This window comes from Podarcis bocagei, assembly GCF_964188305.1.
Source record: "Podarcis bocagei genome assembly, chromosome: Z".
Lineage (NCBI taxonomy): Eukaryota > Metazoa > Chordata > Lepidosauria > Squamata > Lacertidae > Podarcis > Podarcis bocagei.
This window is the reverse complement of record NC_138140.1, coordinates 15677167-15702497: the sequence shown is the minus strand read 5'-3', so window position 1 is coordinate 15702497 and position 25331 is coordinate 15677167. Positions and strand designations below refer to the sequence as shown.

Below are 25331 nucleotides of genomic sequence, written 5' to 3'. Positions count from 1 at the left end.
GAGCTATAAATATAATAAGTACAGTGGTACCTCAGGTTACATACGCTTCAGGTTACATACGCTTCAGGTTACAGACTCTGCTAGCCCAGAAATAGTACCTCGGGTTAAGAACTTTGCTTCAGGATGAGAACAGAAATCGTGCTCCGGCGGCGCAGCGGCAGCAGGAGGCCCCATTAGCTAAAGTGGTGCTTCAGGTTAAGAACAGTTTCAGGTTGAAACAGACCTCCAGGATGAATTAAGTACTTAGCCCGAGGTACCACTGTATTTTTTTTTTGTAAAGCCAACAAAAATTAATCAGATGGGGCTGTTTCAAAATGTTGTATCCAATGTGAATTCCACTCAGAGTAGACCTATGGAAATTAATGGACATGACTGATTTAGGTCTATTCATTCCAGTGGGTCTACTCTGAGTCAAATGCATATTCACACCATACATTGCCAAATTAAGCAGTCGTGGCTTCTGAGAGCCAGAGTTTGTTAATTTTCTAAGAGTTGCTAGGAGACCCCATTTCCTGTCCCAGAACTACCCTTCCCAACCCCTCTTCCTAGGAAATTATGGAAATTTTAGGTCTGAGGGGGGAATACAGGCCTCTGAGCAACTCTCAGCACCCTTAACAAACTGCAGCTTCCAGCATTTTGGGGGAGAAGCCACGAGTGTCTGAACTGGTGTAAAAGTGCTTTCAATGTATAATGTGAACGATGTCTAAGTTGGCTACAATCCATATTGACTCGAGGGCAGTCAAAATATCTTTACAGTTAAACAGACCTGGGAGACAGGAGTGGTGGGAACAGAGACAATCTTGAGAGCCTGGATTGAGTACATATTTCCCAAGTCAAAATATAACATTTGTTTGTACGGTTACTGAACGGAGCAACTGGAGGAGAAAATGCAAACAACCATGCAAATGAGAGACTACTTGATTGCCTTCCAGTATGTTACCTTGAGGTTCTTCCATGGATTATGTTACTTATCACAAGGCAGCTGGGTTTAGTGGGGGGAGAAGAGATTTGCTTGTGCATATTTTATGAAGTATGTGGGAAATAAGAGCTATGCAGTGTCCAGGGAGGACATTTGGAACTCCAGAAAAGAGGGCACAGATTTGTATAAACTTTGCATATGGCTAATGTTTATGTACGGATGCAAAATTAGGAATAATTCCTGAAGTTTTCAAAGGACAATAATCTCTTGTGCCTAAATTTGTGGCTCATGTACTGTTATTTGGCTCTTTGCACAGAGATTCCTGTAAAGAATTAATCACTCCCTTAGTAATAAGTCTCAATCAGGGCATAATTCTGTGACCTTTCTCAAAAAGGATGTTGCAGAGTTGGAAAAGGTTCAGGAAGGGCACTCCTCTGTGAGGAAATATTGCAGCGACTGGGACTCTCTGGTTTGGAAAAAAGGCGAGTAACAGGTGACAGGATGAAAGTTTATAAAAATATGTATGGCAAGGAGAAAGAGGACAGAGAAAAGTTTTTCTCCCTCTCTCATAACACTAGGAATGCAGGGACATCCAAAAAAGCTGAATGTTGGCGGATTCAGAACAGATAAGATAAAGTCCTTCTTCATGCAGTGTATAGTTAATCTATAGAACTTGCTCCGACAGAAGGCAGAGAAGAGCATTCATTTGGATGGCTGCCCTGTGGAGCAACCTCCGATCAGATGTCAAGGAAATAAGCAACTATCCTACTTTAAAAAGACATCTGAAGGCAGCCCTGTTTAGGGAAGTTTTAAATGTTGAATGCGGTATTGTTTTTTTAAATATTTGATTGGGAGCCGCCCAGAGTGGCTAGGGAAACCTAGCCAGATAGGTGAGGTATAAATAATGAATTATTATTGTTATTATTATTATTATTGTTGTTGTTGTTGTTGTTAAACGAGCATCAGACTAGCCACAGTGTCTATGTTCTACTGCCTCTGTCAGAGCCATCATGCCTCTGAATAAAAGTTACTTGGAATCAATCGCAGGAGAGGAAAGTGCTATTGGACACATGTTCATGTTGCAGGCTTGTATTGTCCCCAGCCTAGTTCTTTTTCCGAGGGTTGGTTTTTCATGAGTGCAGGTTGAGCAGATGGGAGGCAACATTAGTAGTAGTAGTAGTAGTAGTAGTAGCAGCAGCAGCAGCAAATAAAATTTGCATACATTATGGAATGCATCAGGGGCTACTCTGTCAACCATGGAGTTTATCCACACGTGCTTTTAATTATGATCAGTGTTTTTTGGGGGGGAACGGGACACAGGGGTACGCAAACCCCTAAGCATTTTGAATCTTACTTTGGCCTCATTGATGGACAGTATTTCAATATGAGTAGGAAATGAGAATACAGTGGTACCTCGGGTTAAGTACTTAATTCATTCCGGAAGTCCGTACTTAACTTGAAACTGTTCTTAACCTGAAGCACCACTTTAGCTAATGGGGCCTCCTGCTGCCGCCGTGCCGCCGGAGCTCGATTTCTCTTCTTATCCTGAAGCAAAGTTCTTAACCTGAAGCACTATTTCTAGGTTAGCGGAGTGTGTAACCTGAAGTGTATGTAACCTGAAGCATATGTAACCCGAGGTGCCACTGTACCCCTAAACATTTTTAAGAAAAAAACACTGATGATGATGATGATGATGTGTCATTCTGGTTTTACAATGTTTTCTCCTATCTTTCTGGATCTGTTTTCCCCAGGTGAACAGGAAATGCCGAGGTCTTTCTTAGTGAAGAGTAAGAAGGCAAACTCTTATCACCAGTACCGAGTTGTGGATGATGGTCTCCTGGTTCCGAAATGGGACCCAGCAACAGTTGTGCCCTCCACTGCAGGTGGGTCAGACAACTCTGGGTTGTCTAGGAACCACGCTGGTTACGCGAAAGCCTCCAGTGTTTAATCATAGTGACACTATATTTATGTGTTTGATTTGTGGATCACCTTCCAATAATAATAATAATAGTAATAACAATAATAATTATTATTTATATGCCGCCCATCTGACTGGGTTGCCTCAGCTGCTAAGGATTGCAGCTTAGCAGCAGAGCATCCGGTTCCCATGCAGATGGTCTCGAGTTTAATAAATAAACTATTGCCTGCATTCTGATCACAGTTATTCATGGCCACAACACCCCCAAGGACAGCGAGGCCCTCAGCACTGGTTGTCCACAAGGCCCTGCTCCAAAAGATGGAAATGAACCCAAAGGAGTCAAAGAAGAGTATGTTCTCCCTGCCCAGAGTATGACCAGAACAGTGTCAGGGCCTCCGATATCAGGTGAGCAGCTGCGGGTCACAGCACTTTATTTGAAGCAGGCTGGGTGAATAAGTGCTCTTTTTTGGTTTAAAATAAAGTGTGTGTGTGTGTGTGTGTGTGTGTGTGTGTGTGTGCGCGTGCGTGCGTGTGTGCTCAAGAGAGGCTCCCAGAGCAGCAGCCAGATCACTATTTAAAAAGACACAGCACAAAAGGAAAACTGACTGGGAGGAGGAAATAACCAAGCTCAGGGTCAAGTTCCCAGTTCAGCTTGAGTGGAAAGGTCTGAGAAGAGAAAGTGCTGAACTTGCCGGATAGAGTGGCCGTGTGCCCCTTGTCTTCCCTTTGGTATGCAAGTCCAGGGTGCAGCTTCCAATATTCACATACTTAGGCTGCGGTCCTGTACTCACTTGCCTGGGAGAAAGCCCCAGTGAGCTGCAAAGCCTGGGGGTCAGAATGAATCAGTGTATAATAATAATAATAATAATAATAATAATAATAATAATAATAATAATAATAATAATTTATTATTTATACCCCGCCCATCTGGCTGGGCCTCCCAAGCCACTCTGGGCAGCCTCCAACAAAATATCAAAATACAGTAATGCATCAAAATGCAGTAATTAAAAACTTCCCTAAACAGGGCTGCCTTCAGATGTCTTCTAAAAGTCTGGTAGTTGTTGTTCTCTTTGACATCAGGCGTTTCACAGGGTGGGTGCCACTACCGAGAAGGCCCTCTGCCTGGTTCCCTGTAGCTTTGCTTCTCGCAGTGAGGGAACCGCCAGAAGGCCCTCAGCACTGGACCTCAGTGTCCGGACAGAACGATGGGGGTGGAGATGCTCCTTCAGATATACTGGACTAAGGCCGGTATGTGATGCTCTGTTTAGCTGTACATCAGCATTGCCCAGTGGTCAAATTTGCACCATTGCTTTTAGGATATGTAGGAAGAAGTGTTGATGGGAAAATGTGTTTAAAACAGTCTTTCTGTCCTGCTGATTTAAGCCGTTGCTTTGTACCTCAAGTGTTTTTCCCTGGCTGGAATGTGCCCTTGTTTGCCTCGGTGGAGGATGGAGAGGGTGTGTATGCTTCTTTGCTCTACAAAGATAAAATTTACATGTATGCAATGCTTTTTTTCTATATATAAAAAATGTTTAGAGGTACTCGCATTTTGACTCAAGAAAATCACCATTTTATAGTTCAAATCGGGAAAAGTAAATACATTAAATGGACAAAAGTACAAAGATTCACAAAATGTTTAGGGGTATGTGTACCCCTGCGTACCCCGAGGAAAAAAGCACTGCACATATGGCTCCATCCACGTTTGCCTCAGGCCATGCTTGCCACTGGCATGTGGCCCTGGGAAGGTTGCCTAGATGGGAATGTGGCCCTAGGGCTGAAAAAGGCTCCCCACAGCCCTGGATGGTTAAAAAAAAGTAAATAACAAGCAGGCTGATAATCTGATTCATCCTATTTCACCTCAGAGATGCCTGTCCAAGCTCTGAAATCCAAAGACAGTGGCTCAGTTGAAAGTGTGGACACCTTTTACAAGCCCAATTTTGCTTGGAGTGCCTTCCGTCCTCCATACAGCTACAGGCCAACTTCTTCTACCCTTCTGGAACATTCCGTTAGCCTGTATGAGAACCACCTCCTCCCAGCCTCAGAGCCACCCCTTGACTACAGCCTGAGATTCTCACCGGACATGGAGACATACCACTGTGTGATCTGTAACAAGGTGAGTTCCCCGTGGACCATGGGTGATAAATCTGTGGCCCTTCTGATGTTGGATTACAGCTTCCATCATCCTTGGCCGTACCTGCTGGGGCTGATGGGAGTTTATTTAAATATCCCCCCCCCGCCATTCGTCCAATAGAGGCTCCCACAGAGGCTTACCGACCATTTATCTAAAAAGCATAGCTGTCAAGTGTCCCTTATTTGAAGGGACAGTCCCTTATTCCAGCGCCATGTCCCGCTGCTGTCCCTTATTGATGGATGTCCCTTAAATGGTGTCCCTTAAATGATGTCCCTTAAATTTCAAAGGAAGCAGCTCCTCTTCCTCCCTCCCTGCCGGCCAGGAAGGAGGGAGGCTCCAACTGTGTTGCTTGGCTGTATTGCTCACCCAATAAGAAGTCTAAGAACGACTGGGGGGTGGAGCTTGCATGCCTTGTGTGTGGCTAGTTAGTGCAAGCTGAGTGGTTTTTTGAATGCTGGACGCCATTTTGTTGCATGTGCTGCTGCACACTTTGCTGGGAAGCCATCTTAAGTTGAGGCTGCATAGGCCTTGTGGTGCATGTGATTCAGATTCTATTCAGTTGAACCTCTGGTTACAAAGTTGGTTGGACAGTGTTCTCGAAGCTACCAGCGTGAGTTTGACCAGACTGCAGGAGGACAGGAAGACTGGAGTGCCTGGAATAGGTGAGGCTGCAGGTCCCTTATTTTCAAGGCTGCTGGTCCCTTATTTTCAAATCTGTGACAGCTATGAAAAAGACACGACACAAAAGGAAAACAGAATTGGGAAGGAGGGGGAAATAACCAAGCTTAGGATCACATTCCTAGTTCCCAGCTCATCTAACGACCATCTGGGCTAGAAAGGTTTGAAGTTGGGCATTTGGAAGGCCAAATGTTCCCCATCCTGATCTAAGAAAAGGCATTCCCCTCTCTCATAAGAGAACAAATATAAAGGCCTATTTCATTGTAAGGAGAGAATTCCACAAGGGTGGTTTGTTGTTGTTGTTTTACATCATTGAAACAAATCGCTCATTTACCAATCTACAGGCTGACCAGATAGGAAGCAAGCAGGCAGCATAGTCTCCATGGACCCAGCTGCCATGATAACCTTGATGATGCATACATAATTCATGCTGCTGAATGGCTAAAAAAAAAAATTTAAAAAATTTGCAGGTGTAAAGGAGCTCTAATCTAGAGTGGGAACTTGGTATGGTGGGTGGAAAAGGGCTTTAACCCTTTGCCTTCTGCTACAGGCTAATGAGACTTGTTGTCCAAATTACCAGTGGAGGCAGGGCTGGAACCATGTTGGGGAAAGCCTGCTCCATGAGAAGGAGAGGCGGAAAAGCAGAACGTGAGACAGACTGAACTGCCACAGTTCTAAAAACATCTCTTTGCCCTCTCAGATATTTTCTACCCCACATGGACTGGAGGTCCACGTCCGACGATCCCACAGCGGCACACGACCCTTTGCTTGCGACACCTGCGGCAAAACGTTTGGGCACGCTGTGAGTCTGGAGCAACACGCCAACATTCACTCTCAGGTCAGGAGTGAGAGGAGGCAATAATATTCTTCCTGTCCCGTGTCTCTCACAATCAAATCTGTTTCAATTCCACTACTGTTCAGCTTCCATGAAAACCTACAACATAAGAACGCAATAATTCCCAGTTGGATCAGGCCAATAGCCCATCTAGTTCAGCATTCTTTTCTTACAGTGGCTAACCAGAGACCGCAGTGGTAAGCCCACAAGCAGGATTCAAGCACAAGAGCTCTCTCCCCTTCTGTAAAGGGTAAAGGGACCCCTGACCTTAGGTCCAGATGCGAACGACTCTGGGGTTGCGGCGCTCATCTCACTTTATTGGCCGAGGGAGCCGGCGTACAGCTTCCAGGTCATGTGGCCAGCATGACTAAGCCGCTTCTGGCGAACCAGAGCAGCGCACGGAAACGCCGTTTACCTTCCCGCCAGAACGGTACCTATTTATCTACTTGCACTTTGACGTGCTTTTGAACTGCTAGGTTGGCAGGAGCAGGGCCTGTGCAACGGGAGCTCACCCCGTCACGGGGATTCGAACCGCCGACCTTCTGGTCGGCAAACCCTAGGCTCAGTGGTTTAACCCACAGCGCCACCCACGTCCCTCTCCCCTCCTGTGCCTTATCCTTCATGAATTTATCCAAACCTTTTTTAAAGCCATCTAGGTTGGTAGCCATCTCCTGTGGGAGCAAATTCCATACTTTAACTATGAGCTGTGCGAAGAAGTTCTTCCTTTTTTTCTGTCCTTGAACTTTAAACGTCTGTCGTGTCACCTCTTCCCTGCCTTTTCTCTAAATTAAAAAGTTCCAAATGCAAAAAGTACCTACATTGTTGTTCTCTCGCTAGTCACTATACACTTGAAACAAGCAAAATTAATTATGTCATTAGTAGTGTGATCAATTTCAACCTGAGGAAAACCTGGAAGACAATACTGGAAATAACATTTACTTAGGATTTGCAGACTAAAACAGCCCCAACAATAGTAAATGCTGCTTGTATTCACTTGCATGATTTCCAGGGTTGGTGTTTCCCATCTCTGGACAACTGGCCTGACTTTTGGTCTCGATTTCTTGATCTTCTTGTTACAGGAGAGAAGCTTTGCATGCAAAATGTGTGGGAAGACTTTCAAACGCTCTTCCACCCTCTCCACCCACTTGCTGATCCACTCAGACACAAGGCCGTACCCCTGCCAGTACTGCGGGAAACGCTTCCACCAGAAGTCAGACATGAAGAAACACACTTACATCCACACAGGTGAGAGGAGGAGTGCCCCCCCCCGCTGGTGGGATGGTGAGATGCTGGTTCAGCCTATTTCACTCATGTGTCTATTGCAGCATGTGTCTATTGCACTTGTTTATTATTACTGTATATGTCTAGACCCACCTTTCCTCCAAGGAGCTCAAAGTGGCATTCATGGTTTCTCCCCTCCCCAATTTTATGTTCACAACAACCCTGTAAGGAAGGTTTAGGTTGAGACAAAGTAATAGATGACCCAGTGAGCTTCATAGGGAAGTTGGGATTTGAACCCACTTCCACAGGTACTGGAAGTTACATTGGAGCCCCTGAGTGCCATGCTGGTGACATAATGGATACATATAATAATTCCTTTTGACCTCCTTTCTTTGCCATCCAGGAGAGAAGCCAGTTTGGTCTCTCCCTTGCCTTGAATTTATTCCTGGGATGTAAGCGCAACAGGCTTCCCAGGGGCCCTGTAGTGGTTCACCACACCTCTTAGGCTAGTGGGCACCTGTGGAGTTTTGGGAGTGTCTTTGTCAAAAATAATTTTATCCATTATAGCTATATTCCAAGGTAAATACTACCAAGCATCCAGTGTAAGACTTTGGGCTCTTTCCCATTGAATTACTGTTCGAGCCCCGAAGACCATACGACTAATTAGAGCTGCTGATATATTTTTACTTCTTGTCATCTCCTCTTTGCCATCCAGGGGAGAAGCCACACAAATGCCAGGTCTGTGGCAAAGCCTTCAGCCAGAGCTCCAACCTCATTACGCACAGCCGCAAGCACACTGGGTTCAAGCCGTTTAGCTGTGAGCTCTGCGGCAAGGGCTTCCAGCGCAAGGTGGATCTGCGGCGACACCGGGAGAGTCAGCATAGCCTCAAGTGAGAAGAGGAGAGCAGCCTTCTGTGTTCAGCTAAGGGGAGATGGCTGACACCAGGAGAGATCCTTGTGGAGAGAGGAGAGTGTGCCCAAGATGAATTTCCTCCTGTTCTTCATCACGAGAGAGAGAGAATGAAGGAGCCTAAGGAAGAGCAGCATTGTTCTCCTCCAGAAGGCCCATTGCTTAGGCTCAGTTTTCCCCACCTGTAGATTTTCTTCTCCTTCAATGGAGGCCAGTCAATGGAGACAGTACTGAGCTAGACAGCTCAACAGCCTGACTTGGTTTGAGGCCCCCTCTGCACTGTACGTTTAAAGCTGTCTCGTACCACGGCTTCTAGTTTGCTAAGGAGGCTGAGAGTAATTTGGAGACTCCCCATTCCTTTCACAGAACTACAATTCCCAGAGTTCCCCTGGAAGACAAATTAGTTGTTAAACCACTCTGGGAATTCTCCCTCCAAAGAATCCTAGGAAGTGTAGTTTGTTAAGGGTGCATAGTCGTAGTATTCCCTTAACAGAGCAACAAATCCCAAAGTTAAGAGGGATTGGTTGTTCAACCAATCTGGAAACTGTAACTCTGGGAAGGCAAAATGGATCTCCCAAGTACTCTTACACCCTTAACAAGCTACAGTTCCCATAATTTCTTTGGGGAGGCTATGAAAGTTGAAAGCTGTATGATACAGCTTTAAATGTATAGTGCAGATGGAGCCTAAGTCTGTTCCATATAATCTGCCCGCAAAACAAGTGCTCTGTCACTGAGCTAAGGCCCTTCTGGGATATTTTTTTATTTGCTGAACTGTCATGGCTTCCTCCAAAGAATCCTAGGAAATGTAAGTTACTGAGAGTAGGACATTTCCTGCTACAGTGGTACCTTGGGTTAAGAACTTAATTCGTTCCGGAGGTCCGTTCTTAACCTGAAACTGTTCTTAACCTGAAGCACCACTTTAGCTAATGGGGCCTCCTGCTGCCACTGCGCCGCCGGAGCACGATTTCTGTTCTCATCCTGAAGCAAAGTTCTTAACCCGAGCTAATATTTCTGGGTTAGCAGAGTCAGTAACCTGAAGCGTATGTAACCCAAAGCGTATGTAACCTGAGGTACCACTGTAGTCTTCCCCAACAGGACTACAGTGCCCATGATGCCCTAGGGAGAAGGAACAACAGTTAAAACCACTTTAAGCATGGAACAGTGATATGCTGCATGAAGAAGATTTGCAAAAAGGAAGAGCATAATGGCTAAGCTTGAGCCCCTCCTTGTTGCCCCCCCCCCGGCAAAACCTTATCTGCCTTCTCAGAGAACACTGTCAATATGTATTTGTGCTAATCTTATTGTATATATTGTTTTGAATGAATCATGCATTAGATTTTCTCTGCCACCCCTGATGTTTTAGCAAAGATGCCTTACACAGCACCTATGAGCACATAGTTACTGGAGGACAAACCTTTGCGTTGAGGTTCTCTGCTCTCTGTTTTGGAGTATTCAGACACCCCCAACGCCCCATGCCACTAATACAATTATCATCTGTTTATTTGTACTCCATTTTCCCACAAAATTGTGCCCAAGGTGGATCACAACATACCAGCAGAACAAGTATAACAAGTATAACAATTCAAAATATATATTAGAAACAACCTATGAGATCGTCTTATCACATGTCCACTTGAATGCTTCGATCAGTGGAATTGCCACTATTACAGGTGCCACATAATACCCATTCCACATTTCTAATAAATCTTTTACTCTGGCAGCACCTGCGCTTTGGAGCTGTGCCTAATGATACCCGGCAAGCGCCTGCATTGTACTCTCTTTTGGCACCCACAAAAAACGATGTTTAGACAAGTCCACCTGGATGCTTAGAAACATGACGCAAGATTGAATCTGTTTTCAGTCTATTGTTATTTTAACTTTTTGAGTGCCTTAAATTATTTTCTTAGTGATAATTCTATTGTTTTATCCTTTTTTGTAAACTGCTTTGAGGTTGTTGTTTTTATAAGGGGTGTATAAACTGTATGAACTTTATGATACAGTACATAATATCAATAAATGCATTTTTTTTAAAAAAACCAATCCATACAAGTTTGTATAAAACAATACAGACAAACCAACCTAACTAAACAGCTTAGAATTAAATAGGAGAGATAATAATGCGTAACACGGAAGTAAAAAGTATAGAAATCAACCACATGATACATTGATTTCCTAGAGTTTGGACCAAAAGCTCAATTTTCAAACTTCCAGGGGCCTCACCCTTTCTATCTCTTGGGGTACTGCAGATACTCCTACATTAGTTCTCAGGGTCGGGAGAGGCCATGTGGGTGCCAACTTGAATAAAATAATGGGGGGGGCAGGTAAGCCCCACTCCACAGAATTGATCACAAGTCGTGGTGCACAGACAAACCATGGCCCATCACCTTTGGGGGGACCTGCCCCCCTCAAATAATTTATGGGAGGTGAAGGGACCTCAGCCCCTGGGAATTGGCTCCTATGATCTTGGCTGTCACTCCACACAGAGGCCAATAACATACCCTCCAACATTTCTCTGAAGAAAATAGAGGTGTTCTACTGTGTTGCCCCAGCCACTCTAGCTGGCTTCCCACATATAAAAACATCGTACCATATCCTCCAACATCTTTCTGATGAAAATAGGGACGTCCTAATGAAAAACAGAACATTCTAGGATCAAGTCAGAAATCGGGATGGCTTCTGTAGATTCGGGTTCCTCCCTGGAAAATAGGGACAGTTGGAGGGTCTGCAATAACTTTCATTCCACATTCTTCTACCAAACAGCATACATTCACGTGAGCTGGGGGGGGGGGTAAACAGACTTTCTCTCAGATAAGGGTAAGAGGAGATAAATATACCTTTCAAAGAGAGTGTTTTATAAATAAAAATAAACGACTATCTCTAGGAGTGGGGAGTGGGGAACCTGTGGCCCCATGGGGCAGGTCACCCCATTTGTCCTGTGAGGCAAGCTGTTGTAAACAAAATCTGCCCTTTTTACCTTATGGGGTATCCAAGAGCCTGTATAGAGTCCTTAAGTGGGTTCCCTATCGGTAAGAGAAAATAACAGAGGCCAATCAGAGAATATTGAGAAGCAAAGCAGCTATTAAGCCTGATCTTTATTAAACTGTTGCAACAAGTTCCTCACTCACCCCAAGCAGGAAAGAAGAGGAACCCAGAACAAAGGTGTTCGCCCTTATATAGACTTTTTAAATTGCCCACCCTCAAACTCCAGACTGTTCCCAGAAACATCATACCTACATCACAGAAGAGGTGGTCTACAACAGAAATCTGAGTGCGTTGTTTATCTCCTGTCTGGCAGGTTACCTGGTTGCATTATCTGGGTTTTGGCCACTCTTTTGTTATTATAACTATAATAATAATAATAATAATAATAATAATAATAATAATTTTTATTTATATCCCGCCCTCCCCAGCCGAAGCCGGGCTCAGGGCGGCTAACAACAATAAAACAGTACAAAAGTACAGCATAAACAACGCTCTAAAATCATTCATTATAAAATTAATTAATTCAAGCCACTGGCAACCATTGGGCCAGAGCTCCGCGAAGATTGCCGAGGGAGGGAGTCAGGCTGTGCCCTGGCCAAAGGCCTGGTGGAACAGCTCTGTCTTGCAGGCCCTGCGGAAAGATGTCAAGTCCCGCAGGGCCCTGGTCTCTTGTGACAGAGTGTTCCACCAGATCGGAGCCACAGCCGAAAAAGCCCTGGCTCTAGTTGAGGCCAGCCTAACTTCTCTGTGGCCTGGGACCTTCAAGATGTTTTTATTTGAAGACCGTAAGTTTCTCTGTGGGGCATACCAGGAGAGGCGGTCCCGTAGGTACAGTGGCGTAGCGTGGGGGGTGCAGGGGGCCCGGCCGCACCATCTGGGGGTTAGGGTTAGGGGGCGCAAATCCACGGGTTAGGGGGCGCAAATCCACGGGTCAGGGGGCGCAAATTACTTGCCTTGCCCCGGGTGCTGACAACCCACGCTACGCCACTGCGTAGGTATGAGGGTCCTAGGCCGTATAGGGCTTTAAAGGTTAAAACCAGCACCTTAAACCTGATCCTGTACTCCACCGGGAGCCAGTGCAGCTGGTATAGCACCGGGTGAATGTGATCTCGCAGTGAAGACCTCGTAAGGAGTCTCGCTGCAGCATTCTGCACCTGCTGGAGTTTCTAGGTCAGTCTCAAGGGCAGCCCCACGTAGAGCAAGTTACAATAATCCAGTCTGGAGGTGACCATCGCGTGGATCACAGTGGCTAGGTCAGGGCGAGAGAGGTAAGGAGCCTACTGCTTAGCTTGGCAGAGATGGAAAAATGCCGCCTTTGTTATACAGTGGTGCCTCGCAAGACGAAATTAATCCGTTCTGTGAGTCTCTTCGTCTAGCGGTTTTTTCGTCTTGCAAAGCAACCCTATTAGCGGCTTAGCGCTATTAGCGGTTTAGCGGCTATTAAAGGCTTAGCGGGCTATTAGCGGCTTAGAAAAAAGGGGGGGGAGTGGGAAAAAATCGGAACACTCGCAAGACGTTTTCGTCTTGCAAAGCAAGCCCATAGGGAAAATCGTCTTGCGAAGCAGCTCAAAAACGGAAAACCCTTTCGTCTAGCGGGTTTTCCGTCTTGCGAGGCATTCGTTTTGCGGGGCACCACTGTAACTGCAATCTGCGCCTCCATGGAAAGGGAGTGTCGAAGATTACACCCAAACTCTTAACGGACGGTGCTGGCACTAATTGCGTCCCCGCAAGAGATGGGAGTTGCCCCCCAATCCAGGTCACAGGTTCACCCTATTCACACCTTAAATGTGCCCTTGAGGCAGGATTTGTGAGCACAGAGACAATGGGGAGGTTTTTTCTATTTCTCCCTCATTGCAGAGAAATATTTGGTCAGTTTGAGAGAGTCAAAATGGTTTCAGGACTGTCTTCCTGTACTGTTTCAAACATGTGGTTTATGTATTCATGTACAGTCATACCTCGTTACGTTTGCTTCATGTTACATTCTTTCAGGTTACGTCCTGTGGTGACCCGGAAGTATCGGAAAGAGTTACTTCCGGGTTTTGCCGCTCGTGCATGCGCAGAAGCGCTATATCGCGCTGTGCACCTGCGCAGATACGGCACTTCAGGTTGCGCTGTTTTCATGTTGAGAACAGGCCTCCGGAATGGGTCCCATTTGCAACCAGAGATACTACTGTATGTGTTTGCCTTGTACATTTATTTTATATATTTGAGACTTTAAATTCTTATAACAAAGCTGAGGCCATCCGAGAGGCATGACTTAGTTATGGGGGTGTGGCCTGCCTGGGGACAACCTCATGGGTCAGAGAGGCCTGGATTCCGATGTTTTAAAACATAAGTCATGACTCCCTAAGTTTTCTTGCTGCCACTCTAAATGAGTTAGAATGGAAGGAGAGGCTGGGGAAATAAAAACAGGAAGAGGTGGGGAGGGAGAATGTTTCAGGATACACAGATTCAAAAGCAGGGCTATGTAAGTCAGCCTCATGGCTAGCCAGGTAATGTGAATAACTGATAGTGATGGAAATGTCATTGACACAAAGCCTTTTGTTTCACAAGATAGGAGAGAAGCCAGGAGTCTGATTTGCTTTTTATGGATATTTACAGATTTACCTGGGGTTTGCAAGGCCATTGCAGTTACATCTACAAAAAGCTTCCTGGGATGTTGGGGAAGGGCTGCAGGTCAGCAACAGTGTCGTACCTTCAGCGCAGAAGTCCCAGCTTCAATCCCCACCAGCTTCAATCCTGACAGCCGCTGCCTTTACCAAGCTAGACGGACCCAATGCTTTGATTCTGTAAAATTGCATGCAGAAGGTCCCTGGTTCAATCCCCGGCATCTCTGGGTAGGGCTAGAGGAGACCCCTGTCTGAAACTCAGGAGAGCAGCTGCCAGTCAGTGTAGACAAGATTGAGTAGTTCAACCAATGATCTGAGTTGGTAAAAGGCTTCCTATTTAAATCAGTTATTTATCCAGGACTAGAGAAGAGTACCTTTTTACATGCAGAAGGCCCAGGCATTTCCAATCCCCAATGGCATTTCCAGGTAAGGCTAGAGGAGACCCCTTGCGTGGCGAGTTCCCGCCCCCCACCAGGATAAATAAAGACACGAGACACCATAATATAAGGTTAATTGGGCGAATTAGGCCACAACTTTATTGAATTCAGGAATGAGAGGCATTGGCTTAGGCATTGGTCCTAACGACTATCCGGCTCCAGCCCATTTGCTGGAGACACGGGGAAGGGTTAACACTATATCGGGGGAGTCTCCTGCCGAGGCACGAGGCACGTCGACTAGGAGCTCCCCCGGGTCACCGCTCTGGGGCGTGCCTTTGGCCCTCACCTCCATAGGCTTCGGACAGGGCCACGCCCCCCGGAGTCCTTTAACGGACCACCCTTTGCTCACTGGGGGGAGTTGATGGCGTTCCTCCCCCCCCACACATCCTCTTAACCCCTTCTTACCAATGCCTACTGCCACACGAGCAATTGCTTGCCGCCAATACTCTCATGCCTGAAACCACCCCTTACCCCCTTTGCTATATCAGTCAGCCACATGTCATTTCCCGCATCTGAAAGATGCACGCCATCAAGCCAAATATCATTTCCCGCATCCGCAAGATGCACGCCATCAAGCTGGTAGAGGGCCTCACCGTTGCCCGGGTGGTCAATGACCCACCCACCCAGGGCTGCCACTCTACGCACCACCGCCCGATCCAAGGCTTTCCTAGCCCTATTTGTGGCTATCGGGCACCTGCTCTCTCTCCAAACCCGGCTTTCCATCAACAAGGCCCAAAGAATGGTGATGTTTGGATAAGAGGCCTTAAGTTCCTCAAAGTCACTAAAGAGATGCCACATCAAGTCGACTGCCTTTCTGTAAGCTAAATCCTTTTCACTAAATTGGATAAGCCTCTGGGGGGCCCACCGCTGCCGCTCTGGCCCTAATTGCGGGCAACATTCTGGCCCAGCGCATTCCCCTCCGAGAGATCCAAGACATATTGATGTAGTTAAAGTGCGGCCCGAGACCGGGATTGATGGTGCGGACCCTGGCCCAATGCTGTGCCCGATTATCCAGATGCACGCCCTCATAGCTCCTGCACCCTGGGGTCCCCGTTAACGGCATGGTTTCTATCCCAGTGGACAGTGCAGGGCCTATAATCCAAATGTCCACCACAACGTCACCTGAAAGCAAAAGAAGGTAACGAAGCCAGGTCAAGTATACTGTGAACAATCACAAGGTATTACGAATATATCCCTTAAATGCATCAGACTTTCACTGCTCCCAAGTCCTTCATCCTTTCAGCTGAGAGTCCCAAATGCAGTGCTGTGGTGGCGGCCCAATGGCATTTCCAGGTAAGGCTAGAGGAGACCCCTTGTCTGAAACACTGGGGAGTAGCTGCCCATCAGAGTTGACATTACTGAGCTAAAGGAATGTTGGCCTTCCTTAGTATAAGGCAGCATCCCATGTCCTCCCCTTCCCCCACCACACAAAATGCTTTCACCTTTCTGGAGATTGCACATTTTTGCTCTTCCTGCTCATAATCAGCCCAAGATCTGTTGGTTGAAGACAGCTGGAAGGAAGAATACACAAACGTGTAAATGCCCCCCCCCCCAGCCCCTCCTGGAAGAACCCTGCAGGGAGTGCTTTGCATGCCCCTAATTTGCTAACCAAAGCAATCCAAATATCCCTCCCCTTCCCCCCCCCCAAGCACAGGAATGAAGGTGTTAAGGTGGGGAGGGGTGAAAGATAGGGCAGGAGGAGACAATCGGGCTTTTCATTCCTCCAGCTTTGTTGAGATTTCGATGTTAGGTTAGTTCCTAATTGACTGGCAGCTAGGATGGCTGCTGAGGCTGGCAGTGTGGCCCAACTGCCTGCGGCAAGTCCACATACAGTGGTATCTCAGGTTACATATGCTTCAGGTTACAGACTCCTCTAACCCAGAAATAGTACCTCGGGTTAAGAACTTTGCTTCAGGAGAAGAACAAAAATCGTGCAGCAGCAGCAGGATGCCCCATTAGCTAAAGTGGTGCTTCAGGTTAAGAACAGTTTCAGGTTAAGAACGGACCTCCGGAACGAATTAAGTACGTAACCAGAGGTACCACTGTACTGGACACCTTCACATCACATGGCTCCTGCCACAAAAAAAGAATATTGGGAACTGTAGTTTGTTAAGGATGCTAGGAATTGTAGCTCTGTGAAGGGGTAATTACTACATAATAATAATTTAAAGAAAGTAGCATTAATAGTCACTGCCTTTCAGCCTAACCAACCCCACAAGGTGCTTGTGGGGATTAAATGAAGATTGGGAGGACCATGCCCACCAACTTTAATTAGGGGAAAAGATGAACTATAAATGTGATAAAATAATGATAATAATAACAATAATTTAAAGACAATAGTAGTAACAGTCACTGTCTCTCATCCTGATCTACCTCCCAATGTTGTGGGGATTAAATGAGGGAGGGGACCACACCCACCCCCCTTCCTTGGAATATAAATGCAATAAATTAATAAAAAATAAGGATACAAAGAGAGAGCTTTTTTTTTTGAAGCAACCTTTGGTTTTATGCCCCTCACCCTGACACAAAGTAAAACACTACTGGAAAACGGGAGCCTGGAAATCTGAGGCTGAGGAGGGCAGCTTGTGGAGCTCAGCTTTGGGGTGATAAGTTTATCAGGGTTTGCCAGCTGCCAACTGCCAAGGCTGTCAAGCAGGCCTGTTAGGGAGGGGGAAGATCTACCAGGGCAAGATAGGTCACCCTAGGCCTTATCAGAGCCCAGTCTCACAACACAGAGATCCAGAAAAGGGCTTTCTCCACCCCACAACAAAAGGCAGATTGGCAAGGACATGGGAATGGAGTGTAGGAGGAGGTGAAAGTCTTCCATGCAACCAGGGAAATTTGCAAATTGGAAGGCGATCGTGAGAAAATCTGCATGACAGGCAAACATGGAAAGTCTTGGATGGGAGACACTTAGAGCAGTAGTTATTACAAAAAAGACTGGATCCTCTTTAAAGCCTCCTTCATATCATACATTTAAACCACTATGATACCACTATAAACTGTAACCGGTTTCGTGTGAAATTCTGGCAGCTGTAGTTTGTTATGGGTGCAGAGAGTTGTTAGGAGGTGCACACACACACCCATTCCCCTCCCAGAGCAACAATTTGTATATATCCTTTTATTTCCTGTTTCTCTGAATTCCAAAGCATTCAAATTATTAACATGACAAAACATAATACAGGAGAAATAAAATAGGTGGGGGAAGTGAAGTTACAAGGAATCAGGCAGAGGTGCTCACCTTCCTATCTGATGTCAAGGAGATAAATAACTATGCAACTTTTTTTTAAAAAAAAATATTGATACAGCAAGAAAAAAGAAAAAACACAAATACTAAATTACACACAGGAATAACCAATGTTGTAAACAAAAATTGCCCTTTTCCCTTATGGGGTATCCAAGAGCCCATATAGAGTCCTTACATAGGTTCCCTATTGGTAGGAGAAAATAACAGAGGCCAACCAGAGAATATTGAGAAGCAAAGCAGCTAGGAAGCCTGATCTTTATTGATCTGTTGCAACAGGGTGCTCCCCTCACCCGCAGGAGAGAAGGGACCCAGAAAAATACTGTGCAAGGCCTTATAAAGACTTTTGAAATTGCCACCCTGTAGATCAAGACCACCTCCAGAAATGAGAGGGAAATGTGTGTGCGTCCTATGGGGTGAATGCAGGCTTCAGGAAGCTATCCCCCCAGCCTGGCAAGCTCCGGGAGCAATGGCAAAGCTGCGCGCAACTTCGCCATCGCTCTGGGACTCTCCAGGCTTCGCGCAGCTCTCCGCAAGCGGTGGGAGCCCGGCGCTGGGCTCCCATAGCTTGCGGAGAGTTGCCTGCATGTTGAAGCCTGGGCGCGCTGAGCTCAGTGCGCCCAGGCTTCAAGCTTCGCGCACCTCTCTGCAAGGTGCGGGAGCCCTGTGCTGGGCTCCCACAGCTTGCGGAGAGTTGCCTGCATGACTAAGGCTGGGTGCGCTGAGCTCAACGCGCCCAGACTTCGCGCACCTCTCTGCAAGCCGCGGGAGCCCTGCGCTGGGCTCCCGCTGCTTGTGGAGAGTTGCCTGTTCTGGGGTCTGGGGTCTGGGGAAGCTCGGGCTTCCCCCACCGCAGCCCCGCGCCTGGGGAAAAAATAATTCCCCCCCCCTTTATTTCCCCCCCAAAAAACTAGGTGCGCCTTATGGGCTGGTGCGTCCTATGGGGCGAAAAATACGGTAGTTCCTGGGCCAGGTAACAGGCTCACATCCTTACATAATTTTCTTAACAAACAATAAAACATATATTGGTCTTAACACTAAAGACCCAGCCTCCCGTCTATTCCATATTTTTATTTCATATTACTTATTGCCAATACACAAAAGTGAATAACTATGCAACTTTTAGAGGACATCTGAAGGCAACTCTGTATATAGGGAAGTTCTTAACGTTTGATGTTTTATTGTTTTTATCTCTGTTGGAAGGTGCCCAGAGTGGTTGGGGCAACCCAGTCAGATGGGTGGGGTACAAATAATAAAAATTATTATGATTATTATTACTAGTTTTTAATTGTTTTAGCTGAGTTTTGTGTACAGTTTTGCTATGTATGCACCATTCATTTTGACAAATAGGTTTATAAATCTTTTTTTAAAAAATAGACATAATAAATATGTCTGCATGGACTATGTGTGTTTGCATGTGTGTCATAGAGCATATCCCATAATTCTTTGCAAACCACACAAACTTGAATACCATGGCAGACTGATGTGGAAGCTGCTGCTCCCAGTAAATGACAAGCCCCCCCCCCCCGAACTTCCTTTTCCATGTCATTTCAAAAACTGGACAGCTTATCTTCCCTCCTATACTGTTTTCTATTTGGAGCTTTCACTGCATTTTTGGCTGTGGCTGAGGAGCTGGAATCCCCTTCCTTTCTGCTCAGTGCAAACTATCTCTTGGAGCAGAAAGCGTTTTTTTGTCTCTACATATTTTTAAAGAGCAACATTGCACCACCAAAGCTGAATACAGCAGTTCTACAAGTGGCGGCATCCCATAGCCACCTGTTGACTCACTCACTCCTGTACAACTGAGACATGTGTTTGATAAGACCAAAGGGTGCCGTAACACATTGGAGAACACACTATTTGCCACCTGAGGGCTGCATTCCTTCCTAATCAACTTTCTAGGGGCCACATGGTATGAATTTATCCTAATAAACACATCCTTGTAAGCAGTATTGTCTAAAATACACATTTTTGCACAGAGTTTTCCCTAAAGCAATGCATTCATGTACTATGATTTCACAATTACATTAATTTTTACAGACACATTCCACTTGTGTATGCAGATTGTAAACATTGGTTGGTTGGAGAATTGCAATGCAAAATTAGGGTAAGTGTGGCTTTCAAAGGTGCTGCATTTCAGTTCCCATATGGTTTCAGAAAGTGCAAATTTGAAATATTCACATTTAATTTCTCCATCATCCCTACTGGTGTGATTTTACTTCTGGGACTAATGAGTGGAGCTGCCCTGTGTATACAGAAATATAGCCTCAATTGTCCACTCTCTATTGACCTTCTCCTTGAACTATTACATGGGGCTGCCCTTAAAGATAGACTGGAGGCTGCAGCTGGTGAATAATGCAATCGCTTGGTTGTAAACTGGGTCAGCCTGATGGGACCATATAACACCAATAATGAAAATATTACTGGGGCTGCCAGTGAACTACCAGACCAAATTCAATGTATTAGTATTAGCATATAAAGCCCCAAATGGCATGGGACCCAAGTACGTAAAAGAGCCCCTTTTCAAATACCAACCATCTCAGACCCTATAATCATCAGGTGAGGACTTGGTGGTGGTGCCACCACTGGGGGGGGGGTACCCAGCTGACAAGGCCTTTTCAGTGGTGGGTCCCTGGTTGTGGAATGCCCTCCCTTGCAATATGTGCCTTTCTGTTTGAAGACATTCCTCTTTATCTAGGCATTTGGTGACTGCAGAATACTGTTCCTGGTGACTCTGCTATCCTTGGATGGAATAACCTTTATAACTGCAAGTGCTTTCAGAATGTGTTTAACTGAAACTGTTTTTAGATAGTTTTAAAGCTCATTAGGTGCCCTTGGACCAGTCATTGTCTCTCAGTCTAACCTACCTCATAGGATTGTTGTGAGGACAAAATAGGGAAGGGAAAACAATGTAGGTCACCTTCAGCTTCTTTGAGGAAAAGCTAGTATATAAATAAATAAAATTTAGAATGTGTTTTAAAACTGTGTCTCTTTTGTCTGTCACCCTGGGCTTATTGGGGTGGAAGGGTGGGGTATAAATTACAGTAAATTAATAAATAATAAATGAGAAAATGAAATTGTCCTTACAAGATATCCCATAAACTACAAGCAACTAAAGGGCAGAGCTTGAATGAGCATTTTTATAAATATATATGGCATGATTTTATTTCTTACACAAACACGTGAGGAGGCACGTGGTCACTCAGTGCCTTCAGTGTATGCAAATGTCTGGCTCATTTAAGTCTACATAGAACCTTTATTCTCATAGGTGGAGAATACTTTTTTGTTATAAATCTTTATTACTTTTAAAGTGAATCTTTGTATGAGCTAAAACTTTTATTATCCATTTGGAGCTGTGTTGTGTCTTTGTACTTTTGTCCTAGGCTGTGACATTCTATGCTTTAAATCTTTTGACTCTTTATTTTCTTTCTTTTTGTTACATTTGCAAGTCTTTTTGTTAACAATTCAATGATATATATATATCATTGGTGCACTATTTATTTTATGTGCTGTGAAGCAGTTCTCTGCAAATCCCCGCTCTGCCTCCTCAGCTGTCAAGCTGAAATCCTTCTGAGAGCCCTAAACCTGCTATCCACTGAGCCTCAAGGCCACGGTGTTATCGCTCCCTGCCACTTGCCTTTTTGTCCCTTGGATTCTCCTCCCCCGGTGATTCAGCAAAATCTTCTCTGAGGAAAGAAACAGAAGCCCCACACTGAACAAATCACAAGGTCAGATTGCCCAGGTGGACGGGAGGAGAGTTGAAATACAAAAAGGGGGAAATTAGGTGGTCAGGACACCATGACTAGCAAGACTTATTAATAATATTGTACCGTGCACACAGGACGTGGGTGGCGCTGTGGTCTAAACCACTGAGCCTAAGGCTGGCTGATCGAAAAGTTGGTGGTTCGAATCCCCACAACGGGGTGAGCTTCCATTGTTCGGTCCCAGCTCCTGCCAACCTAGCAGTTTGAAAGCACATCAAAGTGCAAGTAGATAAATAGGTACCGCTCCGGCGGGAAGGTAAACAGTGTTTCCGTGCGCTGCTCTGGTTCGCCAGAGGAGGCTTAGTCATGCTGGCCACATGACCCAGAAAAACTCCCTCTGCCAGTAAAGTGAGATGAACGCCGCAACCCCAGAGTCGTCCACGATTGGACCTAACAGTCAAGGGTCCTTTACCTTTAACTTATCGTGCACACAACTTACTCAAGCGGCAGCAAGTTCCAGGGGTTGACTTTTATAACGTTGGTTTCCTTTTGGGTGGGGGAAGAGAGCACTGGAGACTTCTGATGTTTCTGGAAATAAATTGTTCATTTAAGAATGTAAGAACCAGGCAGAGGGCCTTTTCGGTAGTGGCGCCCGCCCTGTGGAACGCCCTTCCAGCAGATGTCAAAGCGATAAACAACTACCTGACATTCAGAAGACATCTTAAGGCAGCCCTGTTCAGGGAAGTTTTTAACGTGTGATATTTTACTGTATTTTTGGTTTTTATGGAAGCCGCCCAGAGTGGCTGGGGAGGCCCAGCCAGATGGGCGGGGTATAAATAATAAATTATTATTATTATTATTATTATTATTATTATTATTATTATTAGAAGGTGCCTTACACTGAATCAGGCCATCTGGCTAAGAGCTGACTGGCAGTGGCTCTCCAGGATTTCAGGCAGAGAACATTCCCAGCCTGGCCCTGAGCTCCCAGTGGGGATTGAACCTGGGACCTTCTGCATGCAAAGCAGATGCTCTGTCACTTGAGTATGGCCTTTCCTATATATTTAAAAATGGACAGGTTGTGCAGACGGGAAACAAACAGCAGGCCAAACATTGTTATTGTTGTTAAGTTACAAATTTAGAAACTGCTTTACAGTCTGCGTATATGGAAGCAGTGTACAATAAGAAATAATGTTATTAACTATGAATAATACATACACCGGAGAGGATACCACCTTCCCTGCTGCTACAGTCGCATGGGCTTTGAGTTGCTCTGTATGCTGGTGGCTGTGGCTGCAACCTACCATTTTAATTCCCCCCACAATGTCTCTGGGTCGCTGACATAGTGCTTCTGCACTATGCAGAATAATCAGACATTCTGGACAGAAAACTGTAAAACTTCTCCTTCCTCATATATAGGGTGAATTCCAGAAAGCAGCCCCCTCGCAGAGCTTCACACCACAGTACTTCACCACATATCACATAGTTAAAATGACAGGATTTGCTCCAACAAGATGCAGTGGTGGCCACCTTTTTGAACACACCTGGAAGAGGACTGGACAAACTATTGGAGGATAAGGCTATCAATGCCTACTAGTCATGATGGCTATGTTCCCCCTCCAGGGGCAGAGGCATCTAGTTGGCCTCTGTGGGACTAGATGCTGGCAGGTGTGCCAGCTTGGGCCTGCGACCGTGGGTGCCCGCGGTCATGGATGTCATGCAGCATGCATGGCCCTGGTACCAATTTTTTTGGGTGCTTGGGCACCCAGGGCCCCAGAGAGTTATCACCTATGGAGGCCGGGCTGGGTGGGCCTTTAGCCTGATCTAGCAGGACTCTTCTTATGATCAGCTCTAGTGAAGATAGATATACAGTGGTACCTCGGGTTACATACGCTTCAGGTTACATACGCTTCAGGTTACAGACTCCGCTAACCCAGAAATAGTACCTCAGGTTAAGAACTTTGCTTCAGGATGAGAACAGAAATTGTGCTCCGGCGGTGCAGCGGCAGTGGGAGTCCCCATTAGCTAAAGTGGTGCTTCAGGTTAAGAACGGACCTCCGGAACGAATTAAGTACTTAGCCTGAGGTATCACTGTAATATTTTAAGTGCAGTGTTAGCAAATGTGTGCTCAAACCCTCCCATTACATTTGAATTCTTACATCATTCTTCACCCTCAGTTTCAGCAAGCTGCAAGTTTTCAAGGAAGATCAGTAACAGTAGGTAAAGTATGGTAAGTTTGCCTGCCATTACTAATTGAGGACCCCCTGAAAAACGTATGAGGAACCAGCACCAGAAAATAATGTGCAAAACAACTGCTGTATTTAATGAACAAAACAACAACAACCCTTGTATAGTGTGCCTCTTGTGTCACTGATAGTTGTCAAATAGTGCACCCTGGTGTTCATGAAGTGAATAAACAGACTTAAAAATGGAACAAATCAACACTCCAATAGAAAGGGCTTCCTGATTACCTTTGATGCCACCTTTTCCCTCTCTCTCCTGCAGAGTGTTGAATAGTGGGTAGACATGGCAGACGACACAGCGATTTCTCCAAAGCAGCTCTTTATTTTGTAAGCTGGAACAGAACTGAACAGCAAACAGCTCAGCCGGCCTGCTTTTATAGGCAACCGGCTGTCAACATTGTAGCAACAACCCAGGGTTTCCCGCCTAAAATAACTGACGTGGACCTGAGTGAAAACTATCTACAGTATCCCCTTGCTAGCACAGGGTGAGAACTTCAGTACATAACACAGAGTAAATGTGCCAACACTACCAGACCCTCAGAAATACTGTATTTGCTAACTCGGCTGCTTTGATCTGTGGAACCGGCTCCATATAATACTCTTTCTGCAGTTGTAAGAAAATTAAAAAAATTAAAAGCTTACGTTTCCTGCTTGGCAGGGGGTTGGACTCGATGGCCCTTGTGGTCTCTTCCAACTCTATGATTCTATGATTCTATGGTTTTTCAGATTTTCTGTGGATGCAGTTCTGCTGTTGTTGTTGTTTAGTTGTGTCCGACTCTTTGTGACCCCATGGACCAGAGCACACCAGGCACTCCTGTCTTTCATTGCCTCCTGCAGTTTGGTCCAACTCATGTTAGTAGCTTTGAGAACACAGTCCAACCATCTCGTCCTCTGTTGTCATCATCTCCTTGTGCCTTTAATCTTTATCTGCCCTTAAATGGATCCTGGCAGGTTGGGGGGAACAGCACAGAAAACAGCACTTACTTTATGGCACAAAACTAGCACAAAACTTGGGCATTGGTTTGGAGGGGATCATACAAAGTTGGATGTTAGGGTGTCAACTTTTACCCATGTTATAATAATTTTGAGGTCATATATAAAAATAAATGTTCAAAACTGTATATATAAACCACATGTCTGAAGCCCCACAGAAAAGGTCTTTAATCAAAACTAATTTTAAAAATTGATGTCCACTTTTCCTTCTCCTAATCCTCAGAAAAGAAAAAAAGAGAAAACAAACATTCTTTGCTTCTTGCCAAAGTGGCTTTCTGCACCCTGGCAGCAAAAGAAATACTTTTAGATCCCTTGCTGGATCCACGACCCCAGGAATTAGAAGAGACTCGGGCATCGTGCAGGCTACCGCCCCCCCCGCCCCCCCCCCAGAACCCCCTACCAAAAAGAAAAAGGAAAAATAGAATCTACTGTATATGTATAGGCGGAACCTTTCTTCCCTGGAACCTTCGCGATCGCCACCGTGTTGCTACGCGACGCGGAGGGGAG

General features: G+C 45.6%; 1 protein-coding gene and 1 long non-coding RNA gene across 3 annotated transcripts in view; one reads left to right on the top strand and one right to left on the bottom strand.

The window, feature by feature from the left end:
* The window catches only part of GFI1B (growth factor independent 1B transcriptional repressor), a 39023-nt gene extending 28455 nt beyond the window's left edge, over positions 1-10568 (top strand). For both annotated transcript variants that reach the window (XM_081179255.1, XM_081179256.1), the window contains exons 4-9: positions 2671-2802; positions 3081-3242; positions 4700-4950; positions 6347-6484; positions 7561-7726; positions 8418-10568. In XM_081179255.1, coding sequence (XP_081035381.1) covers positions 2682-2802; positions 3081-3242; positions 4700-4950; positions 6347-6484; positions 7561-7726; positions 8418-8596 — 1017 coding nt within the window. In that variant the 5' untranslated portion in view covers positions 2671-2681 and the 3' untranslated portion in view covers positions 8597-10568. The remainder of the gene's footprint in view (positions 1-2670; positions 2803-3080; positions 3243-4699; positions 4951-6346; positions 6485-7560; positions 7727-8417) is intronic.
* Positions 6473-25240, bottom strand: LOC308578755. Its single transcript, XR_014004089.1, has 5 exons — positions 25126-25240; positions 24338-24435; positions 24060-24087; positions 22088-22176; positions 6473-6580 (listed from the first exon to the last, which is right to left on the bottom strand). It is a non-coding gene; the product is annotated as an uncharacterized lncRNA (long non-coding RNA).
* Between the last annotated feature and the right edge of the window lie 91 nt (positions 25241-25331).